This window comes from Trichoplusia ni, chromosome 9, assembly GCF_003590095.1.
Source record: "Trichoplusia ni isolate ovarian cell line Hi5 chromosome 9, tn1, whole genome shotgun sequence".
Classification (NCBI taxonomy): domain Eukaryota; kingdom Metazoa; phylum Arthropoda; class Insecta; order Lepidoptera; family Noctuidae; genus Trichoplusia; species Trichoplusia ni.
Window position 1 is genome coordinate 1,011,249 of NC_039486.1, and position 15,597 is coordinate 1,026,845.

General features: G+C 36.6%; 1 protein-coding gene across 4 annotated transcripts in view; it reads right to left on the reverse strand.

Annotated features, from left to right (window-relative positions):
• Positions 1-15,597, reverse strand: part of LOC113497210 (nesprin-1-like) — a 180,878-nt gene that overhangs the window by 5,478 nt on the left and 159,803 nt on the right. For all 4 annotated transcript variants that reach the window (XM_026876639.1, XM_026876640.1, XM_026876638.1 and 1 more), the window contains 4 exons: positions 4,499-4,723; positions 792-3,107; positions 524-712; positions 16-395 (listed from right to left, as the gene is read on the reverse strand). In XM_026876639.1, coding sequence (XP_026732440.1) covers positions 16-395; positions 524-712; positions 792-3,107; positions 4,499-4,723 — 3,110 coding nt within the window. The remainder of the gene's footprint in view (positions 1-15; positions 396-523; positions 713-791; positions 3,108-4,498; positions 4,724-15,597) is intronic.

The following is a 15,597-nucleotide window of genomic DNA, read 5'->3' on the forward strand; positions in this document are numbered from 1 at the left end:
AAGAACGAAACTTACCTCAAGTTGTTGATTTGGAGTTCCCGTTTCTTGGCCTGGTTGAGCAGGTCTTCGTATGTTAGGGATAGAGATTCTACTTCCTTCAGCATCGCCTCGTCTTCCGTTGCGTCACATTCGGTGAGGAGAAGCTCAGATAAATGCTTGGCGAGCTCCAGTGTCTGTCCAGGTTTGGCACCAGCTTTGGCTATTTCTTTGGCGGCAGTGGCTAGTTCGTCGCTGCTCGCTTTCTCGTTGGGTTGGGAGTTAAGAGCTGCCCGGAGAGCCTCTAGGGCCTCCGTGGTCTCTTTAACGGCAGTGGAGAGCTCAGCCCTGTAGGTTTCCTTAGAGGTCAGGGTGTCTACTTGAAGGGCAGCATCCGTTTCCCACCTTAGAGTGTCAACCTGAAATGACAAAATTCTCTTATAAGTAAGAATTACAATTTCGAACATAAATACGATTAAATAATAAAGAACAAAAGTTTCTGGGGTTCTATATCGATAAAAGCATATTTTAATGATGCAATAGTTACCTGTACAGCAGAATCAACATCTCCAACGACCTCAGCGCGGGCGAGGTCTAGTCTTGTTCGGACGTCGGCGAAGAGCGCGCGGTACTCCGCCACCATGTCGTTGACACCAGACACCGTGGACACAGCAGCCGCGAGGCGGTCCGCATCGTCCACTAGACCCTGGCATTCAAAGAGCTCTTGTTCGACACCCTGGGAAACAGATAAGTCTAATTAGAAATTGTATGTAACTAAATACAAAAAAGTCAATTTGGTTATAGACGATACTTACGTCAAGTTCTTTCAAAGTGTTCTCTTTGTCGAGCGGTGCAGGTGCTAGGTGTAGAGCTCGCGTCAGCCTGACATCGGCCTCCGCTAACGCGACCACAGCCTTGCCATGCGCAGCTACGAACTGCCTGTGAGCGTCGGCCCCGGCTGCATCCACGCGGCCACGCAGTTGCTGCCAGCGCCGCACCGCAGCACGCAGTCGCGCTGCGTCATCTGCACCCGACCCTCGTAGCTCCACCCCTCGGGCAGAAGCAATCCTACTGTACGCATCTTCTAACCTCTTGATATCCTCTTCAAGGCTTTCCAAATCTTTTATTACAGCTTTAGATACACTTTCATCTTCTGGTTCTCCGCGATGCTTTCTTGTTTCAATTTTTTCCACTCTTCTTTCAATAGAGACAAGTTTCTTTTCAACCTTCGGTAGTAATGAGTTGGCCAGTTCAGCTGATTTACGGATTTCTTTAAGAGCGTTCTTACGTAATTCAGACATATCGCAAATGTTCTTCCATTTCTTTTCAACGATGTCTACGCCTGTGTGCAAGTTTCTGAGATCGAAGTTACCTTTGACAACATCGGGATCACTAAACACAAGTTCACAGAGGTTTAGAGTCTCCCCTACATCTCCGCTCTGGTGCTCTATACTCTTGTGAATGTCATCGCAGTCTCTGAATTTCTCATCGACAGCCTTGGTCGTTAGATGTTCTAGTACAACTGGTGCTGATAAGTTAGATTCAATGGAATGTAGTTTTAACCTTATTTCGGTGAGCCGTTCTTCTAGTTGTGATATTGTTTCCAGAAGTTCGTTAATCTTTGCTATCCTAGATCTCCCAGTCTCTTGCATTTTGTGCCAACGTTCTTGCACGTCTTTAAGTTGTTTAGATGTACTCTTACTGTAAGACTTCTCATCTTTCTTCGCAAGTTCTACTAGAGTTGTACCAGTTTCGGTGAGCCATTCGAATTCACGTTCCTTCATCGCCGTTTCCGCTTGTACTTCGGAGTTTATCCTTCTGATCAGGTCTTGAGGATCAATTGCTCCGATTTCTGTGCTTTGGCTTGTGGCTTCCAGTCGTGTTTCGAGGGCGGTGATCCATTCAGTGAACCGAGAGAGTCGTGAGTCGAATATCGTGTATACTTCCAGTCTTTCTTGTAGTCGGTGGATGATGATAGACAGCTGATGCTCCAGGTCGGCACGCTGTTGACGCAGCTGCCATACCCTTTGATTCACTAACCTTATGTCTTGAGGACTCAAACATTCCTTTAGTTGTTCTTGAATGACACTTAGAGCTTCTATTTGAGTTTCAGTCTTAACGACCTTTGTTCGCAAATCTGAGTATTTTTCGATTGCTTTCTTGAGTTGAGGCCTTGATAATTTTTCTTCATCAGAGTATGAAATAATATCGTTTTGAGTTTTGGTGTAAAGCTTGTTAAGTTCATTATTTGAAAGATTTTCGTATTCATTAATGAGGCCGAGTATCCTATTTAAGAAGTCTCTCCAGGTGTCGAGGCTGGCTTGTAGGTTATCCACTCTCTTCACCATGCCCGCGTACTCCATCCTTACAGATGCAGCATACGCTTCTTCAGTGAATTGTAACACTTTCTTTAGGTCTCCTACCAATTTTTCCGATTGTTTCCTGCCTTCAGGAACTTTGTCCGAGAGATTCTGAATCTTAGCCAGTATTTTGTGAACCCTCTTGATGTGTACATATCTAAGTTGAAGCTTCTCTTTTTCTCTTTCCATTTCCTTGAGCCACCTCAGCAGCTCCGTGTACACTTCTCTGTAGTCATCCCACGCTGCTATCCTTGTGCATACTTCATCGTGTCTTTCAACGATTCTTGCTAATGTTTCATTGTGCAAGTTAGTCAGCGTGTCAAACTTCTCAGCTAAGTCCCTATTCTTTGTTTCTCTGTTTTCATTTATGAGTACAGATCGCTGTGATGTGAGAAGGTTTCTGTGCACTCTGCAGAGGCGACGGTGTTCTGTGAGGTTCTCGTAGTCTGCCGGGACGGAGCCGGACAGGAATGATTGCAGATCTATTAAGTATTCGTGCCACAGTCTGAGCGCGGTGGCTGCGTCGCCCGACCTGACCAGCGCGGTGGACAGCCGGTGGTAGTGCAGGAAGGTGTCTCGGAACATGGCCTGCCATAGTTCTAAGATCCTCACTATCGAGTGCTCGTCGGAAACGTCTCGGTCTATATCGGGCAGTTCAGCCTTCGCAGGTGCGATGTCCGCTTCACTCTTACCGAGAGCTATTAAATTGTCGCGCAGTGCAATTAGTTTGTCTTCGACGATTTCACCGTCTTCTTGCACAGGAGTTAGATCCTGGAAAGATAAAATATTCATTAAATTTTTCTGCATCATTCAAAATATCATCTGAAAACTTTTATAAGACACTATCATATCTAAAGTGTAAATAAAAATACTGAACCAGAACGAGAAATCTCATTGCTAGTGATCAATCATTCATTTCATATCACGCAATTGTACGTGACAATTGATTTGTGCCACGATTTATCAATCAGATCAGTTAAACTTCAATATTAATACCGGTCACTGACTTTATTCTTTACTTACAAATGTAGCATCATTCACTTCTTGCAAATCTCTAGATATCTGTCATTGTTCCTCTTTTAATTCTAAATCTAGCTCATAAACATTTTTACGCATTAGATCTTCATTTCAAACTTTGTCATCAAACATTTATTTTTACCTTGCAAAGGCGTCCATTCATTTTCTAATGCGACATTACTGACAATCAATAAGTGTTAGCAGTACAAAGTGCACACCAATCAATATCTCCGTTATACTTATTATAAATTCAAGAAGGCATGTGTCGCCGTTAGATCGCGATCAAAGCAAATAAGGGAATGCAAGCGGTTTAGGTAGCGTTGCATTATGTTAATCAGGATAACGGGTGACTTTAACTATAGCCTGACGAAGCAGATATAACTTATACAAACTGTATATGATGGATTTGTTTCAAGAACGAAAAATTTTATTCTATTTATGTGTGCTCTTTATCTTAACAATTTACCACGCTTTAAACGGGCGTTATTTGGCTAATTAACAATTAATTTGTATAGCGGATTGAGAGGATATAATAAACTAATATTAGATCAATTTAATTATTGTCAATCAATTAAGTTCTACCTGATAGTATGCCTCAATCACAGCACAAATGACCTATCGACCTTGCTCAGGTCACTCGATAAGCTTATCTTGTCTTGGTCACGCTGTTGTTCATCACAATTTAATTTACGAACTGAATCGTAAATGTCTGACTAAAGGTATGTTTCCATAAATCTTATCAGACATTAATAGACTTCGGTTATTAGGTATTGTTGGAAATGACATTTCAAGAGAACAGTATTTTCAACTTATCAGTTTTGAAGTATTATTTTAGGTCGCTTGTCAAAACGATACCCTAGTCTAGACAATCTGGAAAATTTTGTCTCTGCTTTCCAAATCAATCACTCCAAGATATTAAAAAACAAAATGGCAACTCTTGATAATCGAGAATGGCTTTTTTTCGGATGGTTAACTATCAAATAAATCCTTCCAAATGACTTAAATTCACCCAAGTTCCTTTCTTTGCCGTTCGTGTACCGGAGCCACGGTAACCCTTTAGGATTCCGCTGCCCCGGTAGGAACGAGTACCATAATTATCAAGCCTTACAAAAAACTTAAATTATATAAAATACGTGGTAACAAACCTGTCTCATATCGCAGAGAGTTTCTTTGGCATGCTGGGCCTTCGCCCTCGCTAGCTGGCGAGCTTCGCCGAGGTCTGCGAGCGCCTGCACAGCGCCAGCCACCAGCTGCAGCCGGCGGGCCAGCGCGTCGGCGTCAGCCTGCAGGGCTCTGGAGCCGGTCTCCGCCGCCACGCGAGCCGCTAGAGACCGGAGCTCTGCTACTCGAGCTTCTTGTTCCAAACATGCCTGTGGGACAAAATATACATTTATAACTTCGTCAAAATATTTTCATAGATCCAGTTGACGCAATTATTGGTACACCTAAATGGGTTGACGTGACAATTCTATTTAATGTTTTTATTGGAAATTGATTCCTCAAATCATTAAATGAAAAACTTTGATGAATATTTCAATATTATTTACGCCTGTTAAGTCTCAAAATTAGTATCTTTGAAATGTAAATGATATAAAACAAATCGCTGAAATGAATTGGTTTTCAAATTCAACCTATTAATCCTACAATTGTATAGTACTAAACGGTGAATATAATTAAATTCTTGTTTCACGGCCGACATTGTAATAGCTTGTGCTTCAGTAATTTTCAGTTGAAACCGCCTTGTCTAGTCCTAGTGAAAGCTCATCAACCCATTACGAAAATTAATACTTCGCATGCTCCATACATTTTAGTGAAACAAATTAACCTATTATTATTAAACTCGTATGTGTGTTCAGAGGCATATCTTACTGAGATATTTCCTTTAAAGATTAATGCTCTGAATCCTTCGATATTGGAGAATGGCATTTAATTTTGACATAATTTCCTACAGGCTAGGTTTCCAGGTTTAACTTTACTTAATCTGTAAGTAAGTGTTGAATTCAAAATATGAGAGGCCATAAATTATACCTAAGATCGAAGACAGGCGGACAGTAGTAGTTTAACATCTACATAATGTGTACATTAATATGTGTGTGAGAGCATTAGACCTTGTGACCTGTTTGCCAATGTTCTATTGAGTGCTATTGATTTGCGGCTTGCGACACGCCGGTGGTCGAACACTTCTTATTAATGTACGTGAATATTATTTATTACTGAATAACAATTTATATGAACAGATAACGCAGGTCGTGAGATTTCGTCTTTATAAAGATTTGCTAAGGTTAAGGTTATCATTTTTCAAGAGTATGTACATTTGCTGAGAGTATAGCAAAATTTTTAACTTTTTTAAAATATGAATCTTTTGACAAAAAAAAAAAACAGATTTGTTTCAGACCTCGTGAAGCGTAAGAAATAAAAGTTAAAAAAGAGCTTTTAGTTGGTCTCTCTCCGGTACCCCATTGGGGTAGTCAACGGGAAATGTCTATCGAACAAGATATTCCAGAGGACTATGTATCAAAGATGTTGATATAATTAGCAATAATTGTTTGCATGTCGGCTATCGCTTGCTCAGTGTATGAGGAACGGAAATGACTCGAGTGGCCGGAATTAGTGCCGTGGAGAGCAACTAATGGAGCGTGCGGCGCAATGCGGCCGGGAGAGTGCCTGCGCGTGCGCAGATACTTGGTTATACCGAGATATGTTGCAATATATACACTTACGACCTTTCTTCTTACTTTAAACTAGTATAAAAATTACACGAAGTATTTTAAGGAATCTTCTTAAAACATACTAGCTTATTTTAAGCACAACTCGTCAACAATGTAGGTTAAAATACGGAGGAAGTGAATTTTCTTTCAAGAATCGTTTTACTTTATCAATGAGATTAGTTACAAAGAAAAGACAACTTAATGCCTTTCCGATATCGGATATCCAGTTCCGAGGAAAACCGGAAAAGGATGCGATAGGCGGCGTCATGCCTGTAGAGAGGGAACCGGCTTGACAAGGAGAGTGTCTGGTAGGTAATGTAATTAGTTTGTATTAGAGAAATTATCGAGTAATAGCAGGTATGGGGTAGGCGATTAGCGTTACGGCCCTATTGGTGAACGACAAGAAGTAAAGTTTTCTTTCTTTTTCCTTTTTGACAACCTAACTAAGCAAAACTCGTATTATTAGTGTTAGACGACTAATAAACATGCTTAAATATTTCCAAATACAAATACCATCCAGACACTTGATGATCGTTCTCATAACACAAACATTTGTCCTGAGTGGGAATCGAATCCACGACCTCCGGTATAGCAGTCATGGTCACTAACCACTAAACCAACAGGCCAGTCAAGCTAAAGCAATACTCTTTTTTTATAAAATGCTTAATGATAAACTGTTATGTAGAAAGATATTAAGGAAAATACTTTTAATAATTAGTCTGCGCTCTTTAGAAAATACACATATTAATTCAACATACATAGAACTACATCCTTTCTTTCGATACTAAATGAAATCTATTTGTAAAATTTTATTTAAGACTAATAAAATACAAAAACCTATTTTCATGAAAACATGACGCACAACAGCAGACTGCAATATAAATAATGTATACTATCTGTTTATCTATTATTTAAGAAAACCGGCCAAGGTAACCTAGTACATTGAAAAGAATAACCAACAACAATACTTACTTGAGATAAGTTTAAGTATGACATCACTGATTTGTATGAACCAAGTAAACAGATCTCGTATGGAAAATTAGTCAAAACGCGAGCACAGTACGGCCCTGGTTTTATATGAACAAGGTTAATCAAATCCGGCCCAATAGGTATTAGGCAGTTATCTATACTCTCTACTCTACTAATATATAAAGCTGAAGAGTTTGTTTGTTTGTTTGAACGCGCTAATCTCAGGAACTACTGGTTCAAATTGAAAAATTATCTACTAATATATAAAGCTGAAGAGTTTGTTTGTTTGTTTGAACGCGCTAATCTCAGGAACTACTGGTTCAAATTGAAAAATTATTTTTGTGTTGAATAGACCATTTATCAAGGAAGGCTATAGGCTATAAACCATCACGTTGCGACTAATAGGAGCGAAGATACAATGGAAAATGTGGAAAAAAAAACGGGGAAAATTCTAACCACGTGGACGAAGTCGCGGGCAACAGCTAGTAAATGATAGAAGAGGTTATGATCTAGTAATAAGGTATGACATTAGTTGTTGATAAACGGCAATAGAGATAATGTAAAGAGAAAGAAAATGGATAAACAAAACCCCTCAAATTTCTTCGTCATCGACAGAAAATTTATGACTGTAATAGCGACAGAGGCAAAACGAGCTATCACTGTTTCATGAGATACAGTGTGGTGACGGAGGACTGACAGTGGAACCACAGTAATAATAGGGTTCCGATTTTTCCATTCGAGTAACGAGCCCTACTTAATGGGATAGTATATTCTCTTTCAGAACCATATATGTTCTTTTCATATTTTAAAATGTTATTCATCTAGAGAGTAAGTTTGTAGATTAAATATCTAGGCTAAAATTTACTTTAAATTCAGTATCAGAGCATATCAATCAGCGCTTACAATTCTAAACATATTTGTCGCTTTCGAAATTGCGTCTAATACTCTTCTACCTATTCAAACATAAACTATAGTACATCTAAGAGTGTTTAAAAACACAGCCGTAACGTCAAAATCTGGTATATCTTTGAGGAAGCGATAAACATTGGGTAATCGCGGCCTTGTGCTAGATTACATACAGTGTCGCCACGGTCAATATTCACGAGTTTTATCATTATTACTTATGGTTTGATGTTTTGTAGAGTAATATTTAACTAGGAAATATAAAGATGATCAATTTTGTGTTTGTTTATGTTTAATTTTTATTATTTTTTTGTGATATTTTAGGTTAGGTTAATGAAAAGTTATTTTTGCGGAGTCGAGTAAAATCGTTGTTTTTAATTCCTAATAATATCGTTTTTATTTGTCTGCATATTAATTATAATTTTAATAAAATTTTCGTACATATTTATCACTTTTTTAATTTCTTCTGCAACGCGACATATTCAGTCAGGTCTCATTACAAATGTTAAACACAATTTTACGCATGAATTAACTAATCTCTATTTTCTCCACAATACACAGATTCTCAGTATCCGGTAAATTCCTGAAATTTCAACATAATTACAATTACAAAACAACACACATCGTTAATTCGGATCGACAGCGCGGCGGCGCGTGCGCAGCATTCCCGCGTTAGATCATATCCGTAACGCACGTGATGCGTCTATTTGAAAATAGAATGCATTTAGTGCAATATTTAGTGCCCTAATGGCGACTACGTCCGGTAGACATTGTATTCGAAGTATAAATGTCAAGGTATGTGTATTTTAATGAACTCACAAAACCATCAGACAGCTTTATTCAAACGGTTTTTTTACTTCTTCAAATATTCGTGTTTTTTAAATACATAATTACCAAATTATTTTTCCACAAATACTCAATCTATTTCGCGTGATCACAGTCGCTTAAATTTCAATAGCTATCATGTCACAAAACAATTACTTATTGCACAAAAATACGTAATAAGTAGATTTTGAAAAGAAAATCGTTATATTTAACATCTGTTCGAGACAATATGAAGCTATTTCGAGCTTCATAGCAAAGGACATTCTCAGGGTGAGTCAGTGGAATGCTAAACAAAGTTTGAAATTAATAACATTCAAGGAGCGCTTAGCTACAATAATGCTAGAAATACAGATGAACAAAATTTTACTTAACGAATTGTTTATTTCTTAGAATGGAAGAATAAAGTATCAGTACAATATCTATTTGAACTTCTTTTATATTTATGAGATATCTTAAATATACTCCTATATATCATCATCATCATCCCATATTTGTCCACTGCTGCTGCCATCTACTTCTCGCAACCAGCTCCTGACAGCCACCTTATATAAATATTACGTGTGGAGTATTATTGCATTGCAGTGCATTTAAAACTATGACAAAGTGATAAATCATTCTGCGATATTAACGCCCCTGCGCTTTGCTGTCAAGCTATCAACGGAAACTGAGATAAAGAAAACAATACATATTGAATTCTAATAAGATTTTGTATAACAATACCTAACTATTTGGTACGATTTTGCCAAATAAGGAATCACTAGACATTAATAACATAATGTTAAAGACTGTTAGTGAGCACAGAACTTTATAATTACCTGTCTAGTGTCTGATTCGTCTAATTGTTATCGCAATAAGTAGCCCAATTCTTCAAGAAGTTCATTATATGTAATACTAAAAAGTTAGCTAAAAACGAGTGATTACAACCTCCACCTACTCACATATTTCCCCTCTAATTACTGAACACTCTTGGACTTTCCAAAAATCCATTAATTACATTAACACCAGTGTACCTATATCACCCATATACATACACCCACAAGGGAATTTTCGTTTCAACGGAAATTGGACACACCTATTGTTTTTCTTCACGCTAATGGCAACTAGTATAACCGTCTGTACCAATGTTTGCGATAAAGAAAACATTAGACATTTCATATTTCTAAGATAGCGTTCGATACGGTTATGTTGGATAGGAAATGTTGAAACGATGACAAATAATAAATAATCAGCTATAATGATTGTGGCCTCATGTAATAGCCAAAGTTTACTTCTCATTTAGAAAAGAGACAATATTGACGTACACTACACTTTGCGATTATAATCAAAGTCCTCTATCTATAATATTATTATCCTTCACCGTTTGTCTGTAGTGTCTTAGAATGATTTAGAAAAAGGTCACATTGGTTTAACAAGGTCTTGGACCTATGTATTTACATGTTTAATACTTTTAACTCAAGTATTAAACCTTCTTCCTATCCTAAATCCTTCCTTTCAAGAAGAAAAACGTGCTAAACCGCTTGACATTCATAACTGTAACTCTATCCTAAAAAGAGTCAAGATATTCGCACTCCTTATGAGACCACCGGAATCGCAATTACATACATAATAGTCTTCACACATAATTTAAGACTCAATGATTATAATTTAGGAACAGCAAAAGTAATTGATATCCATTGCATCACGCCTCTTTATTAAAACTTTCATACTTTCTCTGCTGTATTCGGCAAATGAACGTGAGAATTATTGTAATGATGTACGAAATTATTCGCGAACAATACGACGGAGTATTTATGACGTCTGGAAGATTAATATCTTCTAGAAGGTGCTTGTTTAGACGGAAATTGTGAAGAGTCGGATGTTTTGAAAATTAATTTGGGATCATACCTTCAAGAGGTTTAACAGAAGGCGTTATTATAGTCTCACTAGGTTGTCTATCTGACAAGATTTTGTTTAGGGTTTCAGGTCTCAAAGAATGTTGGAAACTTGCTAGGTTTTCGCACATTATTTTTGGTTTAATTTTTATTTACTCTTTCCTTATATTAGTGGTAAATGGCATTATATTTAACTAAACATATTGCCATTTACCCTGGTTATTTCTAGACGTTACTTAGAATTGTATTATTAAGTATCCTTACAAAATATCCATTAACTTTGAAGTTAGCTCATTGTTAGAAACATTTTTGCACGCTCTTTGTATTCATACATTAGCGTTATCAGGTTTTTGCTATAAATGTCTAGAGGACAATGACTCGTGACCCCTCAATGATAGCGAAATGTCTTCATTCAATAGTTTCACCCACAATGTTTGAATGAAACATTATTCGATGAAATGTAATTTGAAACATATTTTTTTAAAACAGCTTTTGTCTAGTTTTCGATTGCCATTTTCGTTTTACTTTTTAGATAGCAAGTATTTTTTTTAATGACGAATTCAATAAGGAAAAATCGTGGTCTTGAATGGAGTTTTACAAACTTTTAAGTTACATGCAGAAGACTGTATTATAATATATATTATATAGATATATATTTGAATTTTACAAGTTTACGTTTAATAGACATTCATATCCAGTGAATTTAACTGATGCTTTATAAAACCTTTTTCTTTTCTTTGAGAATATTTTCGGTTTATGCTTCTACAAAGCAGTTTCAGGGAATCTCGGACGCGAGATGAGATCCTTGCATCAAAAATGTAACTCGTACAAAAAGAAGGACTCAATAAAAAAAAGAACTCGATCAGCCAACGTCATCGTTTTACGTGAGTAACAGTATCAGTTAACATGACTCACTTTACTGAATTACTTCCATTTCGAAGGGGCGACTTATAAAACATTTGCACATTCCCAAACCGTGCGGAGTTCCTTAATTTAGATCCACTTTAATCATTGATATTAGTCATTATAATGACTAACAGCGCCATATATTACTGAAAGAGTATCACGTTATATTTTTAAGAACCTTTTGCATCCAATTCGCCTAATGGTGGCCAGAGTTGAAACAGTCCAGACACATGCAATCGTAATAGTTTAAAAACGTTTGAAGCTAATGTATTGATTATGCTTATCTTTATTTTCTTGCTATAAAAATGAGAGTGTAGTGCATAAATCAGATATGATATTTTATTTTTAAATCACGTTTTTGGCTATCATTGGTTTGCGTAATTTTAAAGACTTAGTCGATCTGGGAGTATTAAACTTATGTGTACTTCTTGAATGTCTATCTAGGCTAGGTTAGGCCGATGATGTTCCTAGACGAAATCCGCGTGGGCCAGGAAAATCGCGGAAGAATTTGGATGAGGCCATTGCCCATAAGTGGGATACAGTAGGCTAGATAAAAAATACGAAATTAGGAAGTGAGGATCATATTATACGGCAACTTAATAATTGCCACCATAACTCATTACCGGCAAAAATCTTTAAAAAACTGGTGATTTTACCTTCTACGTCTAAACAGAACATAGTATAAAACTTTTAATTGAAGCTTCTACCTAAGTGATATTGATTGATTGGGCGCGGCGTGCGGTAGGCCGAGCGAACTTACAGCAAGGGCGCCGTATCGCACCCGACCGCAATTAAGACGTTCCATGTACCATAGACGAAAGGAATTATAGACAGAGTAACTGCACTATGGAGATTTCGCTTTTGTTTCTTTGGTTTCATTTTATAGTTGCTACGCGGAAAATATCCAAAATATAATCCATATAAGCGATGTTTCTTCTTCATTTATAATAATATTTAAGAAACGGTGTAGTGCTGGCGAAGGTTCAGGGTAACTTTGTCGTTGAAAACGTGGGTATGAAAAGCTTAACCTGAGTATATTTTATAATGTTTAAATTCTAGTTTTAAATTATATAGTATATTTATATATCATAGTTAGTTTTGCATCGCAAAATAAATTTAAGAACTATGTGCCCACTGGAAACAGACATTTGTTTTCATTTATTGAATTTTTTATCAAGTCCCGTGGAAGTTTCGGATACGGTCATGCAACAAGGAAAAATGTACAACACGTTATGTTAACCGCAGTATATTTAACGTTCAGTTTTTACACATTACATCATGTATATTTCCTTAATCCTCGTCTGACGGAAATCCGACAAAACAGCAGTTTAATTAACTGAACGATGATGGCATACTTATAACTGGTTATGCAAACACGTTTTAATTTAACTAATGTTGCATTTATATGCATGCTGATAAATACATTTAAACTGAACTCTTATCAAGAATTAAAAGGAGTTTGGGACACGTGCGAACTTTTTAATGGAATTGGCAGAGTGATATGACTGGTTGGAGAGAGTGTTTTGAATTTGGAATCCTAAATTTGGGCAAGTGTTATCTTCATTTTTTTCGAGGTTTGCAAAGACCTATACTGGCTGAATATGAAAAGACTTTACACTTTTAACTGTCATTATTCTTCAACAAATATTGTCAGTTTTTGACGATGGCACGATTTTTTTTTCATAACACGAAAGAAACATTGTGATACACATTTCGGTGTATACTCGTTTCGACCGAATTTTTTTGTCATTTGTTTCAAAATACGTGCGCATTTAATCCGGTCGTCGTCTTTTTACCAATATAAACATTTTAAAGAAAACTTGTAAAGCGAGTAGTAATAAAGTTTATGTGCACACATTAAGGCTAACATATTGATCGCTCACGCGTCCCGATAAGGCAAGAGAGATCTTAGAAGGCACCGAGAGCCTACCACCAACCCTTACAGTAATATCATTGTAGTTGTGGAAGAGAGAGACCTCTCTACGCCTTGTAGTGTGCTGTCCCTCTCTCATTGAAAGAGTAGACCTCATGATAGTGACAGATCTTGTTGGCACGCTTATCGATACCAATTACATGTAAAAAGTTGAAAAGATCGCGCAGGTGTGCTCCGCTGGCCCACTGCCTACAACTCCAGGAACTAGTGACGACCGTTTAATTAATTAAACGGTGATTAATTCTATTAGAACCGATCTAAGAAGGACGGTATCTCGTTTTAAATAAGGAACTAGACTGAGACAACTAAAGATCTCTGATATCGATAAAATGATTAAACAAATCGTTGTTCATTTGTTTTCATTGACTTCAGATTATAGTCAACCTTCAGAAGATTCCAGTGTATTTATAAATTTAAAACTAGAACGCATACCTATGTTGCCAATGTCGATGCGATCTTTTTCGCACTTGCGTCATCGGTCATCATCGTGTAGTTAGTTACACGATGTTTCGGCGAAGTTCGTGCTGAGCCCGATTCAATGCATCGCGTAGGATGAAGAATATATCTGTTGCTAAATACGGATGAAGTAACATCATGTTTATATTTAAATCTATTTATATAAATGTTTCTTTACATACGTATGAGTGTAGCAAGAATGGTCATACCCTTTTCAGAACAATTTTATTGGAGTCATAAGACAATAATTATAAATAGGAGTGTTTCGAACAATTACTGCTAGTTATTTACATACTAAAATTAAAGTAAACCTGTTTGTTCTTGACATTTATTATCAGTGCTATTGCAAAACGTTCGAAGGCCCTAAAACTACGAAAATATATCTAATTGTGCTAACGATTCAAAATGGAGGAATCGACCCAGATTCAGCACAGACAAACAGACAGATCGCAGAATTAGCAAGTTACAGTAAATGGTGGTGTTCGCTCTTTCCCTAACAGAATACTTATACGTACTAATGTTAATTAGCTGAGCTATCTTATCGGGTTAGAAGATTACATTTTTAATTGATTAGCGTATCAAAATATTATAACATTAAAACACATGTTTCAATTAATTTTGTTCTAACAGCATTTAATACTTCATTTGTTTATATTTGAACAACTGCCCTGCAATATACATACATATTTACAAACAACAACAACTTTATGAAAAAAACAAGGTTTGAATGTTATTCAATCGCTGCAACATAAATCGGTATCCACAATGATTTTAACAATGACCATTGAACCGAAACAATTGCATCACTAGAAGGCCTAATACCACCTTCTAAAGACAGCTGTAGTCGCTGGAAAGAGATAGATCGTCATCGTGTAATGCGCTGTCTCGTTTCCGCAATTGAAGCAATTTTTTTCTTAAAAAAGGTATATATAGATAGATTATTCTAGAATTACGTAAGTTTCAAGAGCCGCGTCTACGGGTTCCTAAGTCTGTGTACCACAGAACTAGGAGAGTTTGCCCTTGACAAGTTAACCGCGATAATCGCAATGGCATCGCTACTAATGTTTGTTTTTAATTATCTTTTATTTGTTTGACTTTGAAAGTTAATTTCGAATAGTTTAATTGTATTTCGGAGCATTTCTTAGTAAGGAGCGTAGGCTTATTAAAATTGATTAATAGTTTCTTAATGATGGTTTAATAGCCGCACAGGAAAACCTTAGATCCCCATATTAATACTACAATATTCAATCTGATATTTTAATGATAATTCAAACGCATAATTTCATGTTTCATAAAATTATTTACCCGCAGCAATTTAAATCATATCAGCTTTAAAGTTACAACAAGATATATACATGACTATTCACCGTATTGTTTATTCCTTAATATCATCATCAAATTATATTTTCATGTGTTTTCCTAAAAAGTTTTTATTCAAAAACATCGTTACTGGGTTTCCACCTAACATAACATGGTATCATTACTGCAAAAATTGAATTTTGTCTACAAAACCGAACCAACGACCTTAAGTGTCACTGACTGACAAATTAACCAAACTTGGTCTAATTGTTTCAAATTATTTACAAAACTCTTTTGGAAGTATCTGCTGAAAATAAGGTTGTATTTATTTCAACTGTTTTAAAACAGAAACCATAATTCATTCTTAGTATGAT